The sequence below is a fragment of the Chenopodium album genome, chromosome 9 (assembly GCF_948465745.1).
Source record: "Chenopodium album chromosome 9, dcCheAlbu1.1, whole genome shotgun sequence".
Taxonomy (NCBI): Eukaryota; Viridiplantae; Streptophyta; class Magnoliopsida; order Caryophyllales; family Amaranthaceae; genus Chenopodium; species Chenopodium album.
Window position 1 is genome coordinate 72916339 of NC_137842.1, and position 23402 is coordinate 72939740.

The 23402-nt window shown below is 34.9% G+C and overlaps 1 protein-coding gene across 1 annotated transcript; it reads left to right on the forward strand.

The window, feature by feature from the left end:
• The first annotated feature begins 1060 nt into the window (after positions 1–1060).
• Positions 1061–21576, forward strand: LOC145559238 (V-type proton ATPase subunit a1-like). The gene is made up of 18 exons (XM_081620677.1): positions 1061–1400; positions 1799–1843; positions 2565–2687; positions 5536–5643; positions 8320–8433; positions 8506–8676; positions 10078–10215; positions 11818–11925; positions 13103–13210; positions 13317–13465; positions 15533–15686; positions 18297–18457; positions 19118–19324; positions 19409–19592; positions 19668–19751; positions 20105–20298; positions 20393–20452; positions 20935–21576. The coding sequence occupies exons 1-18, from the start codon at positions 1260–1262 to the stop codon at positions 21137–21139; spliced, it is 2454 nt and encodes an 817-aa protein (XP_081476803.1). The 5' UTR covers positions 1061–1259; the 3' UTR covers positions 21140–21576.
• The last annotated feature ends 1826 nt before the right edge of the window (positions 21577–23402 follow it).

The following is a 23402-nucleotide window of genomic DNA, read 5'->3' on the forward strand; positions in this document are numbered from 1 at the left end:
ACTACAACAACAACAATAATATCAACATATTACTAATAATAACAATAATAATAATAATAATAATAATAATAATATAAATAATAATAATAATAATAATAATAATAATAATAATAATAATAATAATAATAATAATAATAATGAAACAAAAAATAAACATATTACTAATAATCATATTAATACAACAAAATTACATTAATTATCAAATACTAAATCACAACAATAATCACAAGACCACGAAAAAAAAATACATAAAAAAAAAAAACTTAATAAACATAAAAAAAATTAAATAAACGTACTTAACATTTAAAAAAAAAAAAAATTAATAGGGACATCCGCCTAAAATTTCCGGATGTCCCTAGGTACATCCGCCTGAAATTTCCGGATGTACCATGGAACATTCGGATTTTTTAGGCGGATCCCATCTTCCGCTTGAAATTTCCGGATGTTCCATGGTACATCCGGAAATTTTAGGCGGATGTACCTAGGACATCCGGAAATTTTAGGCGGATGTCCTAATTACCGAAAAAAAAAAAAAACTTACACAATGATCCGACGCATTCTCCGGCGTACGTATGTTCCACTCGCCGTCCATGACCCAAGACCCGTCGGAAAATTTAACGATTTTTGAAAATAGAAAATTTAGGTGGTCGTGGGGACCGATTTGGTTGCAAGGTCGTGGGGACCGATTTTGGGAAGCTCGGGACAGCAATGTCGTGAAGTGAGGGGACCGTTTCATGTATTGTGTCCAAATGGGGAACAAGGTCCTATTTATAACCCAAATTGCATAAAGGGCATAGTGGTCCATTCAAGTCAAAAAGGGAGCGTTACCTGGTAATTTGGGAGCGACAAATAGCAGTTGAGATTTCTAATTAGGTGGTAGTAAAGCAAAAAAAAAAAAAAAAAAAAAAAAAAAAATCTGGTAGCAAATGCGAAACATAGTGTTTTTAGTGGTAACAAATATAAAAATTTTCTAATTTTTTTTTTTCAATTTTCATGTCCAAAACACGTTCAATAAAGGTGTCATTTTTGCCCTAAACCACTGATTTATGCTTAAAATTTTCAAAAAAATATCGAAAATGCCCCAAGTAAAAAATGAAGAGAAAACTAAAAACTTCCGGAGCAGATAGCCAGAATACAAATTAGTAGAAACAAAAAAAAAAAAAAAAAACAAAAAAACCGTACTGTACTTAATATTCTCCATTGTTTGTCATCTAAATTGGATCACTAAAAATTTGATCTCCGAGAGTGGTGAATGGAAGATGGAGTATATAGACAATTTGCCGGCGATGGATCTGATGAGGTCAGAGAAGATGACGTGTGTTCAGTTGATTATTCCGGTGGAATCTGCTCATCGCGCAATCTCTTACCTCGGTGAACTAGGCCTCCTTCAATTCCGTGAGGTATTCCTGTCAGATTAAGATTGTATGTGATTTCTTTTGCTGTTAGTATGTATGATTAGGCTTTTATTTTATTAATTATGTCTTAATATTGATGTTTCATTTCATTTCTGATGTTGCTTTTGATGTGACTGTAGTTTGTATTTTGATTGTTCATCTGCATTAGATCTGAACCTCAATAAGGCATTATGAGGTTCTAGTGAGAGAATAGTGGAGCGCAGAACATCTCCATTAGTGCTCAATTACTTCTATGCGAAATAGAAATGTTACCGGGAACCTAATTCTAATGATCGCGATCTTCGCCTAGACGTTTGTCTGGCTAATCAATGTTTTTGAACTGATAATTCTTTATATTGAGTTGTGGTTGTTGAATTAATGTTAATTTGTTTTCTATTGTGCAGCTTAATGCTGATAAGAGCCCTTTTCAGAGAACATTTGTGAATCAGGTACCTTTTTAATGCCTCGGTAGCTTTTTGGCTTTTGCCTATGTACTTTAGAAGGCTTCTTTTACGTAATGCTCAAGCGGCTAAGCTTCTGAAAAGATGCAAGAAGCAAGGAGTTGTCTACTTGGGGGACTTTTTCTTTTTAAATTTATTTTAGGCATTGATTGTTGAAAATGAATACACATTTGTCATCCCCATTATGATAATTATCAACCATGGCGGCGAGGGTATGTGTTACACACTATGTTTATATGCCCTTGTTTCACGAACCTCCTTTATCATATTTACTTATTTATTTCCTATTGCGAAGAAAAGATGGAATAGGATAACAAGGTATAGTGCTGAGAGGACCATCCCAAATTTTCATTGGCTAGGCCTATAGCAAATAAAAAAAAAACCCCATATTTTAACGATTGCGATGTGTATTTGATTAAAAAACCTAATCCTAGAGTAAGAAGAAAATATTTTATTTCAATTTTTTTTATTAAAATATCGTTGTGTAAAAATCTTTTAGAATAAGGACTATCCTCGTATCAGTGTTGGTTTCCTAAAATTTTCCTATATGTCTGCTATATGCATGCCCTGAGAGGCTGAAAGGAAAAAAAAATGCCCAGGCTGAGATTCATACCCTATGACTGACTAACATAGATTTCGGGCTACCGTTCTTTCAAATTTTTAATATAGACACAACTGGATATTTCATATGATTGGGTTATGATTGCAGGTAAAGCGATGTGCAGAGATGTCAAGAAAATTGAGGTTTTTCAAAGATCAAATCAGCAAAGCTGGCTTGTTAATTTCTGGTCATCCTGGGATGCAACCTGATCTTGAGTTAGAGGAGTTAGAGGTTAACCATATATCTTTAAAATAATTTACAATTCACAAATGTCAATGATGCTGGAAACTGTTAATTGCTGCTTTGTCTTCAACAACATTTCATTAGTTGAATCTTCTGTTATTTTAGCTTTATTTGGATTTTTAGGCAAAATGGATGTTATGTTACTTCATTACTAGATAAGTCACACGAGATTTAGGACATTTGTTTATCGTGAAGTAAATTTTCAGAAATGAGTGTAGACTATAGAAACAAAAGAAAGGGATAGAGCAAATAGAAGGCTGGTGATATGGAGCGAGTAAAGGAGAAAATAGAAGCGTGATTGTGTTAAGATTATATTGGGCATCTTGTAACATAATGTGTGTAGTTTTTTCAGAAAATGGGATAATATTTGACTACCTTGTTAAGTTGTTATACTATGTTGCATTCCAATTAGGTTCCCTCTTTTATAATCGTGTAGAACTGAAGGCAAGTCTTGGATTGACTATTGAAGTAGGGTGGATGGTAAAGAGGTGGTTTTTAAGATTGATTTTGAAATTTCAAATTTCTTGATGTTGAAAATAAGGGTCTTGATGGGCGATAGAGGCTCTAGATTTGCAATTGCTTGTCTAATGCTTATTATTCAATAATGGATTAATGGTGAATGGTGCACCTAGAGTGGTTAATCTTGTCGCAAAGGGTTGGAACAAAGGGATTCTCTTCTTCTTTTCTTTTTCCTTTGTAGTTGATTCTCTTAGGAGAATGTTGGAGTTGGGGAGGGGGTTGTTGGAGGTTAAAGTTATTTGGTTAATGGTGTGTGAAGAGGAGGTGGAAGTTTCTCTTTTGTTTTGTCTTTGGAAGCTGAATTTTACCATTTAAAAAGGTTTTATTTGAGGTTAAACGAAAGGGGCAAAACTTCAGGTACCTAGAAATGAGGATCATGGGAAAGGATGGCGAATTGGTGCTCTGGTGAACTGTAGTTTGGAACGGTCAAACAAAGCAACCCACAAGGGGGAATATTGGGTTTGATACTTAAGTTCAACCTTATTAAATGTAGTGTGGAGGGCATTAACTTGATGCTTGTGCTCTTAGGGAGTATGCACCTATGGCTGGCTGACAAGTTGAGAGCTGGCCTCTAGTTAGGTTTTTACTCTATTCGATTACTTTGAGGATTTTTTTGAGACGATGTATGTATCTGAAGTTCTACCTTACTCTTGGTGATAGGATGATGCTGATTAAATTTTTTCTTTTCTTTTTTTCTATTTATTTATTTATTATTATTATTTTTTTGTCGTCGTTGTTGTCTGAAATCTCTCTATACAATCTCTCATTGTTCGAAATTCTTGTTGCTATTTGAACTTGTAAGTAAAATTTTAGGTCTGGGGATATTTTCTGATTTAGGTCTGGTGATGACTGTTAAAAAAACTTGTGATGATGATGATATTTTCTGATTTAGGTTTGGTCTGGTGATGACTGTTAAAAAAAACTTGTGATGATGACTGTAAAAAAAAACACAACTTGTGAGCCTGGAATTGGTATGTTATCCAATGGCTAAAGGAGGTTTATATTTTGAGAAAGTGGTTCCTAGATTTATTGCATTTTTTGGAAAATGGTTGAGGACTTGTGGCATTTTGCTCAAAAAATTGAGTTTGTTTGGCTCCAAGTCATCAAGAGCAGATATGGGTGCCAAAATGAAACGAAGTAACCCCTCCCTTCCCTCTTTGGGTGAGGTTCAAAATAGGGGATAGACTTCGCATTCATTTTTGGGAATATAAATAGAGAAGAGACTAGAGAGCAACCTTTTTTGTGTTTGATATCCTTGATTATTCCACTTGTCTTCTATCTATATTTACGGATTTAGGAGGAGCTTTCGCTTCTTGTTGAGATTATTGATTGGCTGAATAGAAAAAGGCTGGTTATAGTGAAATGGCAAGTTGCCTTTTGAGGAGGTTTTTTTTGCTTTGCATGTCTTTTCACGGGTTTCAATGGGCTAAAAAGTTGGCCAGGGTTTATAAGACTTACTTGATTGGTAAGATTCAAAGATATTGGGTTAATATGCTATTTTGGTTTGTGATTGATTGATTGCAAGGAAACTTGTCCTTTATTTTTGTTCCTTTACTAGCTGTCAATATTACCAATTTTCTTATACTACAACCATAATAACAACATGAATTGTTCATAAAAATGATTTGGGGTCGGGTTAACTTGAATCGTCATAAGGAATCGTTTGCCAAAATTGGAACATTCTCTTTGCTTCCCTACCTTTTAAAAACTTTGAGATGACTCTTATGAATAGTGTTTGTGACAATTATACCCTCCAAAATGTTTATATACTTATTTGCGCTCATTTATGTTAATTGCCTCTTTTTTTGAACTTTTAAAGAATAGTGTGAGAATGTTTATACCCTTAAGAATATTTGTTTAGATATTTTCCCTCATTAATTTTGTAACAACTAAATTTGTGACATAAGGCCAAACCAAAAGAGTTCCACGGACACCCACATTAGCTGCCTTGCCCTAGTATACAAACAAATGTCACCCTATATCAACTGTCACTTTTTAGTCTGGATCATATTATATGTTCTTTTATGCTATTCTAAAACCAAAGATATCCAATAGAGGGCTCGGAATTCCAAATTATTTGATGCAAGTGTTTGATGCTCTATTAATTTTCTTTATGTAATCATACCTATATGACATTTCCTCCTTGCGAGTACCCAAGTTATGATAAGACAGAAGGGTGAAAATGCATTAAGCTATTAAGACATTAGTGTGTCATACCTTCAGGCATTTGACTGAAAAATCTCTTGTTAGTATCTTACAGAGTTTCATGTAGGTAGTAGGTTTCAGAATGTTTAATCACTGCTTTTTGTTGCTGTAGATACGACTTGCTGAGCATGAACATGAACTGATTGAAATGAATTCGAACAGCGAGAAGTTGCAGCAGACGTATAATGAGCTTCTGGAATTTAAGATGGTCTTGCAGAAGGTACTCATGCTTGCTTTTCCGAATAGATTTTATATTCTTCAACTATGTGTCCTCTGCAACCTTCTGTTACAACAAACGCAGCATGATTTTGGTCTAGGAATGCGCCAGTTATTCTCCTTGATGTTTAAACTCTATATAGTGTTAAAGCAACCTTTCTTTGTCTATCAATCTACTATCTTTTACTGTGGTTTCAGTTTTTGTATCTGGTTTCTAATGAATAATGTCGTTAGAATATTTCCTTGGAAAAAAAGCTTCTGATTTGTTGCAGTTTTTTTAGACTGTTATTTTGATGAATACCCCTTGTCCACCTGCCCTTAATTTATAAGTCCTGCTTGAGATAAATAGATTAAGGTGGCTCTTTGAAATAAGGGAATTGAAATACAGCGCAGGATGAGATGTCCACTCTCTGTAGTTATGTGGAGAAGAATTATGGAACTTTTAGTTGAAAAACCACTATGGCATACATAATTGATTTGTGAAGCTACACATTGATAATGGATATCCTCTTGTATATATTGAGAAATACCTAAACAAAAGAGTTACTTTGCTCCAGATTAAACCCAAACAAAGAGCGTGTTCATCGGAATCTTAGCATGATGATCTCTTCAATGGTAATTAGTAGAAACGAGTTATGTAGTCAGTGTGTGTATCTGTTTTACTATAGTTGCATCATATTGACTTTTTACGTTGTTCTCTTATTAACTTAGACCACATATAGTTACTCATATAGTCATATGTAACAATTAATGTCATTATTTTATTTGTTGTTGGGTTAATCTCTTTATGTTATTAAAATATAGTTTTTTATGAAGATTTTTTGCTGTTGAAGTAGTGCATTGGTATACATGAATGTTTAAAATGATGCGATCATGTGACTATTGTGAAATGAGAAAAATTCAATAATAAGGGCTACTTGTAGTTTAAAAAGGAGTATTGTATATAATTAAAGGGGCGTTGCAAGAAATGGTTAACATGTCCCAAGCATATGATCAGTGTATAAAAAGGCACGCCTAGGCGCTAGGGAATAAGGGTAGATGTTTTTTTTTTGGCTCTAGGTGAGGCTAGGGCTGACAATCGGGTTGGGTTTGGGTTGTTGACATGTTTACATAAACAGGTCAACTGTTGAACCCGACCTGTTTACATAAACGAGTCACAAAGTTGTACGTGAACCTGACATAGTGACAAACTCGACCCGATTTGATCAGTTTTTTCATTTATTTTTTTGTAAGAATTGTTTAACTGGTTAATTTGGGGAAAATTAAAATAGATTATAGTAAAAACACATACTTAAATTTTAGAGTAAGGATATAGTAATAGAGAATTTAATACTTAAAATGAGACAAACCCTAGAAATTGGGGATTATTGAAAGACTAAATTAAATAAGTAAACAAAGAGGGGGCACAAGACTTTATCACACAAAGATAAATCGGAAAAAAGGGGAAAAATGAACTGATTAAACATTTTCAATTAAACGACATAGTTGTTAAAAAAAAAAAAAAAAAAAAAAAATTAAAAAAAAAATAAACGGCATAGTTGTAAAAAGACTGAAATTAACAAGTAAATTAATAAATAAGCCGAGGAAGATTAACAAGTTTGAATCTACTATGAATCAACAATGAATGAAACGAAGAGGGTGGAGAGAGGAGAGAGTAAAGAGAAGGAAGGAAAGCGGTTGTGTGTTAATTTCAGGTCGGGGGTTAACCCAATTAGACAAACTGTTTGAAAATCTCAATCAAAGCCCATTTATTTCGGGTTGGGTTCGGTCGGGTTGTCGGGTCTGGTTAACTTTTGCCAGCCCTAGGTGAGGCACATTCAAAGAAGCGCATTTGAGACGCATATAAGCAAATTTCTTGGAATATGTTCCAAGTTAACAAAGGGTATTGTATGTAATTAAAGGGGTATGCTAGTTTTCGTGAACATGTTCCAAGCATACGAATAATCACAATAGCTGAAGCTCTAGGTGGTAATGGATATATGATGTATCTCTCCTCTTCAAGGCAATCACAAAACTCATGATAAGTTGAAAACAAAGGTAAGGGGTTGTATTTTTTTATGTCTATAACAGTCTAAGTTTGTGCTTAAAATATGATATTAACAATGAAAATATTGTTGTTTACTTTGAAGTTGAATCTAATTCAATCACGATAAAAGAGCTCTTGTTATTTTGCTTGTATTAGAAATATATGTCCATCTTGTTCCTTTGATTGAACACTATACCCATTTTATAAGGAGCTTAATTTGATTTAAAAGGAGGTCCTATTTTTCAAAGAAAAAAAAAGAGCCTGCTCCTAGAATAAGAAATTGAGAAGCGAAGAAAAATGTCTGAAGTAGACTCACTGTTTGCCCTTAATAACCATCTGTCTCCCTCTGGAAAAATGTTCTCAATTATTTAAATTATGCTGATTTCCCACAGGGAGTTGTTTTATTCAGTCAATGTATAGGGCTGACCTTTTGTGTAGACAGGGGTTAGTTGTGTACTAAAGATTTTTTTTTCCACGTAGAGGTTAATGTCTTTATAACGTGATTAACAATGATGCATAAGCTGTCAAGACATGCAAATTATACGACTTAAATTGATGAGTTAAAATATGCTTGCAAAGTGCTAGTTAATGCCCCTTTTGGAAAATATTATTTATCTATTTATTTTTTATTTTTATTCTATTTTTATCAATCAGGCCGGATCCTTCCTTGTACCAGGAAAGAGTCCTGCTGTTGCAGAAGAAGTGGAATTAGATGAGAATATTCATTCAAGTGATGATTATGCTGATACAGCATCTTTATTGGAACAGGTAACTGTGTGCCTTCTTTAAACATTCTTTACTTGTTGCTATATTTCTGATGTAAGAGAACCAATTTGTCAGGAGATGCGTGGAACACCAGTACAATCTGGTGTCCGGTGTATGTGTGGAATCATATGTAAATCTAAGGCTCTTAAATTTGAGAGGATGTTGTTTCGTGCCACAAGAGGCAACTTGCTTTTTAATCAGGCCCCAACTGATGTTTATATTTCAGATCCTACATCATCCGAAATGGTCAGTATCATAGATTGTTCTTGTAGCTAATATTTTTTCTTAGTATTATGTATTATCGCATTTCAAAAAAAAAAAAAAAAAAAACTTTACAATCATATCTGATTTGGTAATGTTCTACTTTTTTCTGTTTTTGGAAACATTTACATTTGGAACTGTAGAAGTCATCTCTACTCAATCTTCGGCTTTATTGGTAGCAAGTTTTAGGAAAAATTGACAAAAATAATCCTAACTTTCACCGATTCGCTCAAAATAATCCCAACTTTGAATTAATTTTAAATTATCCGAACTTTAAGGGTAATTCGCTCAAAATGGTCCCAACCGGTCACATAACCTATTATAACAGGTTAAGGTGACACGTGTCACCATGTAATTGGTTGAGGAAAAAAATTAAAAATATCTTAATAATTTTTTTAAAAAAAGAAAAACTTTAAAAATTAAAAAACAAACCCAGCACCCCACGACCACCCTCTTTACCACTAGCCACGGCCCCCTCCCGAAACCCCCCATCACCGGCGGCACCCAGACACCTTTCCTCCGCGCCGGCGGCGCCGTCTCCTACCCCCTATAACTCGGTACCTGCACACCAAACACCGAGCCGCACTACACAATCCAATCACCACTACACACCGTCAGCTCCGCCGCGACCAGCACCAACCCACAAACACACATCAACCACAACCAGCACGAAACCACCTTGCAGCAGCCCCGCAACAACAAACACCACACAACTCCTTCGCCTTTCCCACGCAATGGCTGCCCACACACCACCAACCGCAACCCCCCTGCTTCAGCCACCAATTCACCACCAATTCGCCGCCACTTCGCCGTCAACATTAGCAATTCGACTCCAACAATCATCAATTCACCACCAATTACATCAATTCGGGACTACAACATCTTCAATCTTTGAATTGTGCTCCAATTAGAAATACCCAAATGGTGTGTGACGAACCAACATAAAAATGCAATTTTGCATTTTGGGTTTAGATTTGGAGGTTCACGGTGGGGGTTTAGGGGGAAAAGACGCCGAAAAAGTCGCCGTATAAGGCAGAGCTGGCGGTTGGGGAGGGGGTTTGGGTTAGGCCGGTGGGAGGAGGGACGCCGGAGTGTCGAACTTGGGTGGTGGTGGGGTTGTCGTTGGTTGGGGTTAGGTGTTTTTTTTTTAATTTATTTTTAGCCATTCACATAGTGACATGTGTCACTTAAACCCAAAAAAAAAAAAATATTACCTCTTTAACAGGTGACCGGTCACTTGAGACCATTTTGAGCAAATATTCCCTGAAGTTTGGATTATTTAGAAAAATCCAAAATTGGGATTATTTTGAGCGAATCGGTGAAAGTTGGGATTATTTTTATCAATTTTTCCTAAGTTTTTATAGTGGTTGATTGTTGTTACTGCAGGTTGAGAAAACAGTTTTTGTTGTATTCTTCTCTGGAGAGCAAGCGAGAATGAAAATTTTGAAAATTTGTGAAGCATTTGCTGCTAATTGCTATCCTGTTCCAGAAGAAATTAACAAACAAAGGCAAATTATTAAAGAAGTGAGTCTTGCCGATTTCCTATAATAGCTCCCCCCCCCTCCTTTTTTTTTCTTTTTCTTTGGCAGTCAACTTCAGCTTCTGTTTTTTATTGAGACCTGGCTCTTTATGTGTGATTTTTTTTTTCATCTTAAAAATGTATTATTAGAGTAGGGGCCTAAAAATTCAACAGCTATCCATGGTGCAAGATCATAACAACTACTAAACGCATCAGCTAGGTTGATAAAGCAAGTTTTGAGTTGGGATTTGTTTGTGGACGAATGGATGTAGATGAGTTGCAGGTCAAGTGATGTTAAATTTTTACTGTACTAATGCTTAATTGTAATCCAAAATTTCCATTAATGGTAAAAGTGACTATAATGGATAGTTTCTGCTAATTATATTTAAAAGTTGAGCTTTTACTCTAGAAATCATGGTTTGAATTGACCTTTTAATATATTATCCTATTTCTAATATGTACCGTAATTATTTTCGGTCAATCTACATGAAATTTTTGACTTCAATTAATATTTATTGTACATCAAACTAATGAAATAACCTTGACCTTTCAACCCAACATGTGATCAAGACTGACCTGTTCAGGTTATTCTTGTGCAGCCAATTTTGACTTGTGGGCCATGTATCCATGTTATATACCATACTCAGCTCAGTTCGTAGTTGGGTTGTATTTATCTTTTTATTTATAATAGCTGCTTAATCAACAAAATTGCTCTAAGTTATCTCTAGACATGCTCACTAATGAACAACACCCTCCCTCCCCCAACGAAAATATTATGTTGAATGTCTTGCTCCTTACCTTCCTTTTCCGATGTACTTCATTTGGAATTGCTCTTAGTTTAACGAGGATGGATTGCATGGATCTTCTTTTCCCCTTCCACAAAAAATGTACCATACTTATAAGTAGCAGCAGCTCTATGAAAAAGACATGTTATTATTTCCTTGCATGCTTGCTCAAACTTATTTTTAGGAATTTTGTTTGGTTTTCAATTCTCGGGCAGTTGTTAGTAATGATTGATATAAGTGGTTGAAAGTTCCCTTCGTTTTATTTATAAGGAAATTAAGTTCTGAAATGGACCATTTGATTGATTTTCCTTTTAATGAGATGTTCATTTGTTACATGAAGTTACAAAGTCCTAAACCACCTCTCTCTAGTTGGCCTATGGACTTGAATCTGCCAATTATTATTCCATTACTTCCAATTATATTATTAATTTATAATTGAGGCATTCTTTATTTTGTTCGATCTTATGTCTGGGAGACTAAATGTAAGTTATGACCAGGAAGATGACCCCTTTGATCCATAGTAATGTACTTGGTTACTTTCTAAAATTGAAATTAGCTTTCCTAATATGATTTTCTATTATGGTATTAAATGTTGGCTGCATCACCACATCACAATTGCTTTATAGAGGACTTTAAACTTACCCCCATCAATATATAGACTGCAACTGCTGATTACCACCCACATTGCCCACCAAGAAACCATGTTTTCCAAGCAGTTCCTAAACATGATGGTTGAATATGATTGTTGTCTTTTTAACCCTGAACCATCCAATAGTGAAAAGGGGTCATAATAAATAATGTAGGCTGTTGACATGCTTTCAGGTTTCCTCACGGTTGGCTGAATTGGAAGCCACACTTGATGCTGGGATGCGTCACCGCAACAAAGCCCTTGCTGATGTTGCCTTTCACCTAACAAGATGGATGAATTTGGTAATATATGTTGACATTTCTAGATCTGCGTAGATTACTGCTTTGATTTTGGATTCTCCACTTCTTGGTGGCATGAAAGTGTTTATAATCAGTTTGGATTGTGTCATTTGCTGGCCATGTTTATGATTTATGTGATAGTGGACTTCTTGGATGGAAAACAATAGAATATTAATCAAGATTAAGCTCAACTCAATAATGAGGGAAGACTACTTAATTTGGATGGAGTAAAAATAATATATACAAATTGGGTTTACAAGAGTTTGCTTAACCTCCTTTCTTTAATGATTTGCACATTTGCACCATATTTTACATGATTTGTACAATCTACTCGGATAAAATCTCATGATTTATTTATAAAGAAATAACGTAATCATGTAAAAATCTTATTGGATCATCTCGATGTAAAAAAAGAGTATGACACTTGCTAATGTGAATGGAGAAGTTACATTTTATTTACTAAACAAGAAAAGTCTGATGCTCAAAACCTGATGCTCAAAACCTGATGCTTGACTACAGCTATTCGAATAAAGCAACTTTGACATGATAAAATAAGAGCAAGTTTAGCCCCAAGTTTTAAGACTTGGGGTGACATCATCATCTTGAGTCTTAAGACTTATGTTTAAGACTTCCCCCATTTTTCTTCTTAAATCTCAAGCAAGTCTTAAGTTGAGTCTTGAAATTCCAAGACTCAACTTAAGACTTGAGATTGGGACCCACCTCAAATTTATTTTTATTATTATTATTATTATTATTATTATTATTATTTTATTTTATTTTATTTTTTATTTTTTAACACTTTTCTACATATAATAAGTCATATATTTGATTCTTAGGGCTAAAGTGATAAATTTGGGCAAGTCTTAGTGAGTCTTAACAACAATTTGATTTTCAACGAGGACCACCAAAAATGATGTCACATCCAAGTCTTAAGACTACAAAAGCTGCTGTATTATATAAGTTCATCACTAATTTGCTAGCAGACCCAATTTTCTCACTTCAACAATCCAGCCTTTTGTTATCCTTGGTTTTTCACAGGAACATCATTATTTAAACGAGGTTGCATCCATCCAAACTGGGCTAAGTGTCAAATAGAAAGAACTCAAGCACACCTGGTGTTTGCAGTCCTCTTAATTTTTGTTGCCTTTTAATTTCTAATGTCAGAGTGAAATGTTCATAGGTAAGAAGGGAGAAAGCTGTATATGATACCCTGAACATGCTGAATTTTGACGTGACAAAAAAATGCCTTGTTGGAGAAGGTTGGTGTCCAATATCTGCAAAAAGTCAGGTAATACCCTCTTTTATCAATGTACAATATACTATTGGAAATGTTTTTAAATTCTTTTGAAGTAAATTTTATCTCCCAATTAATATTCAGAATTTATGATTCCCAGATTCAGGAGGCTCTTCAGCGTGCAACATTTCACAGTAATTCTCAGGTAGGTGTAATATTTCATGCTATGGATTCAGTGGAATCTCCTCCAACGTACTTCAAAACCAACCATTTCACAAATTCATTTCAAGAAATCGTTGATGCGTATGGGTGAGTTTAACTCTATCTTCTTGTTATCAAAGGTCCTAGTGTCCTACACTCCATTCTACTTACCATTAAACATTTTTTCTCATGAAGTCTGAAAAGAAATAAAGCTTTTACTTTTATATTTTATGTGTAAGAGTAACATCTCAAATGTATGATTTCATATTGTTGGGTGTAATTTCTTTGTCCAAATATCTTTGTTTCCAACGATGCTCATCTCAAACTCATGGGAGTTATGTATTTATAGATACCACATGTACAAAAAGTAAACATTAAACACAATGACAGGATAGTTCATCAAGAACAAAGAAATTTGGATATTCATGTACCATGAGGTTCTCCATTATTATATTATAATAACTATTAAGTTAGGCGTTCTAATTGTTGGAAGTGTAGAGGAACAATAGGATTTTTTAATTTTATTTTAAGAAAAAATTTAATTTGTTTACAACTTGACATTGTCGAGAGTAAGATCTAGTATTGTATTATACCTTTCTGCCTTCCATTTTACTTGCAACACTAAAATTTTACACTTGCCAATCCACAATTTAAACTATTAAAAGCTTTGGTTGTGTAATGATAAAAATTATTAAAATTTAATTTTAATAAAGTACAAATTGAGACGAATCCGACAAAATCCCGCGTGACTATATATTTTATCCCTCTACATTAGTTTATTCCCCGTGACAAGATCTGCAATTAATGGTTCATCTTCCTTCTCATTCCTTGCTCTTTCTCATTCTTATTTTATTTCACCTCTATACATTAGTTTATATAATCCCACCGTGTTAAAAAACTCCACCCATGTATCTCTCACCTTTTGTAATGATTTATAATTGTACTTGCATTTGTTTTGCGCCTTTTGCTTATGCTATGTAATCTAACTATTGGTTTGTATTGAAGGTGCTAATGATGTAATTAGTCTCAAAGTTAGCTCATTAAACTTGTAAAATGAAGATTTGAGCTCCCTTGAAGGATGATGAATTAATATACTACCTCCGTTTCTTATTATTTGCAACGATTAGACATTTTTCCTCTGTGCTTTATGTCAAATCGTTGCAAATAATATGAAACGGAGGTAGTATAAAGGTGAGAGATAGATGGGTAAATAAGGGGCAAATCTAGTTATCCTTTAGAAAAGTGTTTTAGTAAGTGGTTTTAGTCAAAGGTAAAAAAAAAAAAAAGTAATAATCACTTTCTCCGTTTTCTTTTATTTGCAACACAACCTTTGAACACACTTTTTTTTAGGAGTTGATTAGCGAAGGTAAATGAACGACTGTATCAAAATAATTTTAATACCGGATTAGAGGAGGGATAGGTTCTCCGTGTGTAAAATATTTTGATTTATTTGCCCATTTACATTACTTAATATCTTTCTCAAAGTGTATGCCATGAAGTTGTGTTGCTATTAAAAGAAAATAAAGTACATTACAAGTTGATTTTCCATAAAAGGTATATTTACATGCGTGTATGCTTACATGCATGCACACATTCATGTTCACATATCATGTGCACACAAACACACATGTGACTTAGATGTTTGAAGAAAAAAATCTTTTAAATTGCACTTTACTCCTAGCACTTCTAGCCTTAAATTAAACAAGCATATACATTTATTACTCGATCTTTTGGCTGTCGTTCAATGTGTAATACACATTAAGTAGTTTTCGTTGATTGAATAACCTATGTTGCTCGGACTCTTCATATGTGTTGATATTCGACACTCGGACATGGATATGACACTTGCCAATAAATGGGTAGACATTAGACTTATCTCTGACACGACAAGACAACATGACTGATACTGACACAACAAAAACACGAAGTTACTGAGAGAAAACATGAGGCTGACACGACACGACACGACACGAAACCAACCCGAAAATGACCCGTTTTGATAATTTAGTCAAATTATGCAATAATCCTACATAAAACATAGTTTTTGAAATTTTGTTAACAACACAAAATGGATACGAGACCAAAGAGTGACTTAGATATCAAAATGTGACAAAATTTTCTTCTTTTTTCTCTACAATGGTCAATTAGTGACACAAAGTGTGACTTATTTTGCAGTGTTGCTGGATATCAAGAAGCCAATCCTGCAGTTTATACTGTTGTCACTTTTCCATTCTTGTTTGCGGTTATGTTCGGGGACTGGGGTCATGGAATCTGCCTGCTGATGTTAGCATTATTCCTCATAGCCCGAGAAGGCAAGCTTAGTTTGCAGGTACAACCTTTTCTCTAGCATTTTGTTGGGCACTGTTCATTTTGGTGATTTTCTCTGTCGCCTCCTATGTGTTTAATTTTTCATCATTGACTGTTTACTTTATTTCTTCTTCAAAAGAATCTGCATAGTCATTGAAGAAATTTGTCTTGCCATAACACACATATGATATATCTAAATCCTTGTTGATGATCTAAAAGATATTTCCTTGATGAGGTCCTACAAATTGTCTATAGTCACAATAGGGCAATCAGGCAGACATTATCTTCCTAAACATTTCACTCTTTTTTTTTTTAATTTTTTTTTAACACACATGAAATATCTAAATCCTTTTAGATTATCTAAAAGACATATCTTTGATTAGGTCCTACAAACTGTCCACCGTTACAATAAGGCCAGGCAGACAGGTCATCTTCCTTGTAGGACCTAAACAGTTCACCTTTTTTTCAAAAAAAAAAAAAATTAAAAAAAATAAAAAAAATTAAAAAAATTTGTTATTATACGAAACATCAGTATTTAGATGATTTACATGTGTTCTTATCTTTATTTAATAAAATCAACCACTTTAATTTGCATTATTTTATTAGATTTTCATGTTTAAGGGAAAATGATATACTTCCTCTGTTTTTTTTAGTTGACACCTTTCTATTATCACGCTTGCCAACACATATTTTTAACGATTCAAATCTCTAATTATCAACAAAGTAAAATTATAAAAAATAAATATTAATAAAATATACATTGATACGATTCAAACAAGATCTCACATGAATATGTTTTATCGTATATATAAAACACAAAAGCAAGTCAAAGCGTGTTGTGTGAATAGTGTAAAAGTCAAACGGTGTCAACTAAAAAAAACGGAGGAAGTATATGATTAGGCTCACATTCTTCATCCTAGATGTTTTACCATTTTTTTCCTGCTTTGGTTATATGTGATGCCTAGCAGTGATAGTGCATAGGTTGTTTTGCTCTGTGACTTCATGTTAGTTTTTTTAGGATAGTTGCTCATCTCAGTAAAGTCCCAAGGCATTTTATTGGGATTTGCTTAGTATATCCTAGTCAACGATGATGGTGGTAATTAATGTTTATTAAAATCTTGTTTGGATAATTTTCCTATAACAGTGTGTTTGGATAGGATGTTTTGGAGGGAAAGTGATTATAGTGAGGGATTTTACTTCCCTCGTTTTGGTATGATTTGGTCGAGAAGGGAAAGGAATTGGGGGGATGCCTCCAATTCTGTGATGGACCCAAGTCAACCGACCCCATGATTAGAATGAAGGCTTTGATTGATTGTTGTTGTTGTTGTTATGAGTTGACATGTAAATCTTGATTACATATGTTTGGCACTTTAAGGTTTATTAATCCTTTTAGGTTTTATACTACCTCCGTTTCATAAAATCTGCAACAAACGGGCTTGCACAATTCCCAAGGCAAAATTTCTTAAGCAAAGATTAGTAAACAAAAGGGGATGTGATTAATTGGATGGGAGAGAAAATAACCCACCCAAAACCCAGCCAGCCAACACACACCACCACCACACCACCGACACTACTAGACCACTGCACTAGACCACCGACACCACCAGACCACGAGCACCACCACCGACACCACCAGACCACTAGCACCACCACCAGACCACCAACGAACGAAGCCCCACCTCACCACCACCAATCAACTTGCACCACAACCCTAAACCCATCCAACCAACTCGCACCACCACCAAAAACCCACCCAACCACCAACGAACCAAAACCCCAACTCACCACCAAAGAACCAAAACCCCCACTTACCACCACCAACGAACCCACCCAGTCGCACGACCACCAAATCGCAAACCCCCAAATCCAACCAAATCGCACGACGATGACTTTGAAAATGGTGAAAGAGGCGGCGAACTGGTAGGGTGACGTGAAAGGGGTGAACGACGGCGATTTTGAACCGGAAAACTGAGGTAGCTGCTGGTGGTTGTGGTTTCGTGCTGTTGGTGGGAAACAAAGAAACTTGATCTGAGTGGTGGTGGTGGTTTCGTGCTGTTGGTGGTGGTTTCGTGCTGTTGGTGATGGTTCAGAGGGAGGAGAGAGAAAAAATGGTGATGTTGGTGGTGGATGTGGGTTGTGAGGGAGGAGAGAGAATGTGGGTTAGGGTTTTAATTATAGATAAATTAATTTGGGTTAAAGAGTTAATATGTTATTTATTATAGTTAAGTAAAATGTAGTAAGGGTATAGTGGCAATTTTACACAAAAAAATTTACTAAAAGAGGAAACTATTGGTTAGTTGCACATAATGTGTAGTTTCCGTTTTGGGAATTTGTTGCAGATTTTATGAAACGGAGGTACTATTAATTATAACCTATTTTTAAGAATAAGGTTGTTGATGCCTAGAGGCTGGAGTTATATTTTCCTCCTATTTTGTGGTATGTTTTACGTGTAAATAGTCACAGGAGCAGTACCTTTTTCTGTGTTGAATATGAGTTTCCACTTCTTGTTATTGGTGTAGACTGCTTAAATTTTTCTTTCTAATTTTACAATTCTCTTTACCATTTTTCTCTGTTATTCTGTGACTTCCTCTTATCCCTAGTTCATTATTCTTTAATAATTTTTTATTTGCAGAAACTTGGCAGCTTTATGGAGATGCTGTTTGGTGGGCGCTATGTGATCCTTCTTATGGCTCTTTTTTCAATTTACTGTGGGCTGATCTACAACGAGTTCTTTTCTGTCCCATTCCATATATTTGGTCAATCTGCGTACAAATGCAGAGATGCAACATGCAGGTAATTGTTATATGTTTGCTGCCCGAGTTGTGGAAAATATGATGAGTTTGGTATGGAAAAGGCCCAATTACAATTAAATATATAGCTAGGTTTGATTTAAAAGGTTATACGGAATTATATTGTATTAATCCAAATTAAATACTTCCTCCGTTTCTTTTTAGTTGACATGTTTCTTTAGTCACATTTGCCAATGAACTTATTCAATCATTAATATCTTTAATTATCGTTAAGCAAAAATTATGAAAAGTTGATATTTTGAAAGTATATAACGTGACGAATCTAACAAGATCCCACATGACTATATTTTTCATTGCGTATAAAGCACAAAACACGGTCAAAGGGAGGTGTGTGAATAGTACTAAAGTCAAAGCGTGTCAACTAAATAAAAACGGAGGTAGTATAACCTCAAGTTGGATGTCACAGTGTCCCACTAACAATGGCTTTGAGAAAAATATAAAATTTGCTGTTAAAGCTTCCTTTGTAGTTATATTTATCAAATATAACGATCTGTTCTTTGTATTGAATGATTATGAATTTGTTGATTACTTAGGGAAACGCAAGTTTAAACCTGACTTGCAAACATGCCTCGCTAATGTTCTGGTATCACTCAAGGGGAAAAATTCCCACTTATACTTATATTTTGTTTTATGATTTCATCAGTGATTCTTCTACTGCTGGTTTAGTCAAATTTCGGGACCCCTACCCTTTTGGTGTAGATCCCAGTTGGCGTGGAAGCCGTTCAGAGCTACCATTTCTTAATTCATTAAAGATGAAGATGTCTATATTGTTGGGTGTGGTGCAAATGAACTTGGGGATCTTATTAAGTTACTTTAATGCAAGGTTCTTTAGCAACTCAGTGGATATAAGGTACTGTCTTTAGCTTCATAATTGGTCTTCAAGTCTCTATGGTTCATGTGAAATGTTCACCAAGGGACTTATTTTGGTTCTTAGGTATCAGTTTTTGCCTCAGATAATATTTCTCAATAGCCTTTTTGGCTATCTTTCGCTCCTAATTATTATCAAGTGGTGCACTGGATCTCGAGCCGACCTCTACCATGTTATGATATATATGTTTCTAAGTCCTTTTGAGGACCTTGGAGAAAATGAGTTATTCTGGGGGCAGAGACCATTACAGGTAATTATTTGAATCATAGCTTTGTTACATCTTAAATGTAGATCTTTCAGATCTTATTAAGTTTGTCATCTGCAGATTTTACTTTTGCTACTGGCCATGGTTGCAGTTCCTTGGATGCTTTTCCCAAAGCCATTTATTTTGAAGAAGCTTCATTCTGAGGTAGCTTGAAGTGCATATACCTGTTTGATATATTTCTCTCTTTCTCAAAGTCATTTCTTTATTTGTGATATTTTATGCTTGGTTGATGATAAAGAAAAACATTTGAGTGATTTGAGACATTCAGTGCTCTTTAAAGGAATCTAGGCTTACATTTTAGTATGATTTATAGGACTTTATCGAAGACCTCTCTCCTTGTGATGTACTACATTTATGGAAGAGAATTTAATGTGTCATCTGATTTAGTAATCAGGATGATGTCAATTAAGATCTTCTTTATGCTCATTGGCCGTGTCAGCTTCTTTGCTTTGCTTGATGTTTCTGCTTGTCCCTCCTTTTACTATATTGCTTCACAGAGATTCCAAGGGCGTATGTATGGAATACTTCACTCCACTGAAATGGATCTTGATGTGGAGCCTGACTCTGCACGACAACATCATGAGGATTTCAATTTTAGTGAGATATTTGTGCATCAATTAATACACTCCATAGAGTTTGTCTTGGGTGCTGTTTCGAACACAGCATCATATCTACGTCTTTGGGCTTTGAGGTACGTGATGTTTTTCATTTCTTAATGCTTTGCAGCTGTTTAGTCCTGTTCGTCGAACTCATATACTACATTGACCATGGTGCCATATTGACAGCTTGGCTCACTCAGAATTATCAACCGTGTTCTATGAGAAGGTCCTGCTCCTTGCCTGGGGGTGAGTGTTCATGGTCAATTTATCTTATTTACTACTTTCCCCCCCCCCCCCCCTACCGCCCCTCCCCCCCCCCCCCCCCCCCACCTCAGAGAGAAAAAAGAAATGAATGAAAGGTAGTGAAACCCACTGTTTCATACTTGTTGGGTAGTTGGGCTGTGTGTTTCATTATGTTTTAGAAGTTGAACAGTAAATAATGAACGTTAACTAAACTTCCTTACTACTTTTTGTGCAAGCATATAAAGGGACATGTTAACTGAAATTAACAAGGTAATTTGTCGTTCATCTAAAATATATTCTTAACAAGTAGTTGATCTTCATCATCATTATTATTATTATTATGGTGTGATATCCTTTTTATTTAAATTTATTTTGCCATTAGGCTTTTTGCATAAAGCTCGTTTTCTGCAATAGATCTAATATAAGAAAAGATATCCGTCATGCTTTTGTTTGATTTTTGTGTTTGATAGTTGTTATATCTTCAGGTACGAGAATCTTGTTATCCGGTTGGTGGGGCTAGCTGTTTTTGCCTTTGCAACTGCTTTCATATTGCTTATGATGGAGAGTCTTAGTGCATTTTTGCATGCTTTGAGGCTTCATTGGGTGGAATTTCAAAACAAGTTTTACCATGGCGATGGTTATAAATTTAAACCTTTTTCCTTCGCCATACTAACAGATGAGGATGATTAGTCAACTTTTTGTAAAGTTTGATTCTTGTAGAGATTAGTATAGTGAGAAAACCATCTGATGCTCCCAAGTCCCTACATAAGCTTGAGTGGGCCATTTGAAAACAAGTTTCGCTGGCTGACGTGGAAGTCCTTCAGGTGACATTTTCTGCATATTTACGAAAAGTGGACCTCACAATATACATTCTTCTATTTGATCATAACAGTGTTTCTTGCAGTTGTGTCAAACCCAGGAAAATGAGATCATCTTCTGTTAACACCCGAAAAAAAAAAAAAAAAAAAAAAAAAGAGATATTGAGCTAATAGGGATTTTTGTAAAGATAGATATCTTATAACCATGTAGCTTTAAGAATAGATGTACTTCTTGTTTTGGATCGTGAACATTTTATTCAGAGCTATAAACTGGAGAGCTGTTTACGAGCCTCTAAATTATCATATAAATTTATTTTTTGTATCATAATAATTTTTTGGAGCGAAGGAATTAGTTCAAAATGTACCATATCCATGGTTTATAATATATTCTAATCAATTAAAATAATATACTTCAGAATCTAATATAATTTTATTACTATGTGTAAACCTGTTAATCAGGTCAGGTCACGAATCATTTCAGACAGGTCAAGAAATGTTTTTCACTAATATTATTATTATTATTAGTCATTACATGTCTACAAGTTTAAATCGTTACAAAAATACGTCGATTACTAACTAATTTTGTATCAATGATATATTTTAAAATTTGACGTATAGATTAAAATATATCTTAAAATTTAATAAACAACCCGGGCATCGCACGGGCACAAAACTAGTTATAATATAAAATAGAAGTTTTGTTTTAAAAAGAATAATTACAATTTTAATAAAATACGGTTAAACCGCACCGCATCTTGCGTTGCGGTTTGGTGCGGTTTTTTTGAAAGTGCGGTTTGGTGCGGTTTGAAAAAATTATAAACTGCACTTTTGCGGTTTGGTGCGGTTTATGATCCAAACTGCACCGCGAACACCCCTACTCCCCACCTCCGCAATTTCTCCTTCCACCTTTTCTACTCTTTGCCGGAATCCAAACCTCGAAGCTTTCCCTAAAAAATTTGTTGAAATTAGCTAGTATCCTCGTTTACGTCCGACAAAACGGTGATGTTTTGGTTCAAAATTGAGGTCAGACTATGCTCGCTAATGAACCGCGACTCCCAAAATTTCAGATGAGTTTGTCTCATAAACGACGGTATACGGTCTAACAACACCGGATATACGGTAACTGAAGGTGTCACCGGGAAGAGGAGAAGGCTTGCCGACGAAATTAGGGAAGCGAAGAGAAGTCTACCTTGTACTGGAACACCCGGATGCCGTCCACAGTGGTAATTCGCTAGGTATTTATGATTCCAGCAAGGTAATGACGGTAAATTCGATTGGTTTCGGGGTTGCAAGCCCGAGCCATATGGAAGAAGGGAGAAAAACTCTATGAATTTGCATGAAAATTTTGAAGGTTAAGGGTTCTAGCAGAGAGAAATACTGGGTTGGTGAAAAAAAGTCGTTCACCATTGACAATTCCTTTCTCCTTTTGTCCTCTGTTCACCAGAAGAGTTTCTAGAAAACGGGGTTTAATTATCAAAAAATTTAGTATCAGAAAATATTTCTGATACTAAAAACGTCAATAGTATCGGATAATTTTTTTTTTTTCTGACACTACTTTCTAGTTGTTTACACAAACTAAGGGCCTATTCTCATTGACTAAACGTAGCTGAACTAAATTGAACTGAACTGAAATTAGCTGAACTGACTGAACTGAAATGAATATTTTATAAGAGAAGGAAATTAGGAGCTGAACTGAACTGAACTGAGCTGAACTGAACAAAACTGAACTGAATTTCAACGTAAGAGAACAGGCCCTAAGTATTAGACTTTGTTATAGTGTCGGAAATTTTTTTATCCGATACAAATGAAATATTAGTATCAATACATTCCGATACTAATAGTTCTTTTACTATAAAAAATAATTCTGTTATAAGTACACACTTTTTGTAACAATTCTTTCAGATACTAAAGCCACTTAGCAACTTAGTATTTTAGCACATTTCAACTTTGGCGGTATAACAAAATTTCAGGGTTGGCAATTTGGCGGTACATTAAAATTTCAGGAAAGTTCAAAATCATTTGGGGTTTAGGGTTTTAGGGTTTAGGGTTTAGGGTTTTAGGGTGGTTGAGGGTTTAGGGTTTAGGGTTTCAGGGTTTAGGGTTTAGGTTTCAGGCTTAAGGGTTTAGGGTTTAGG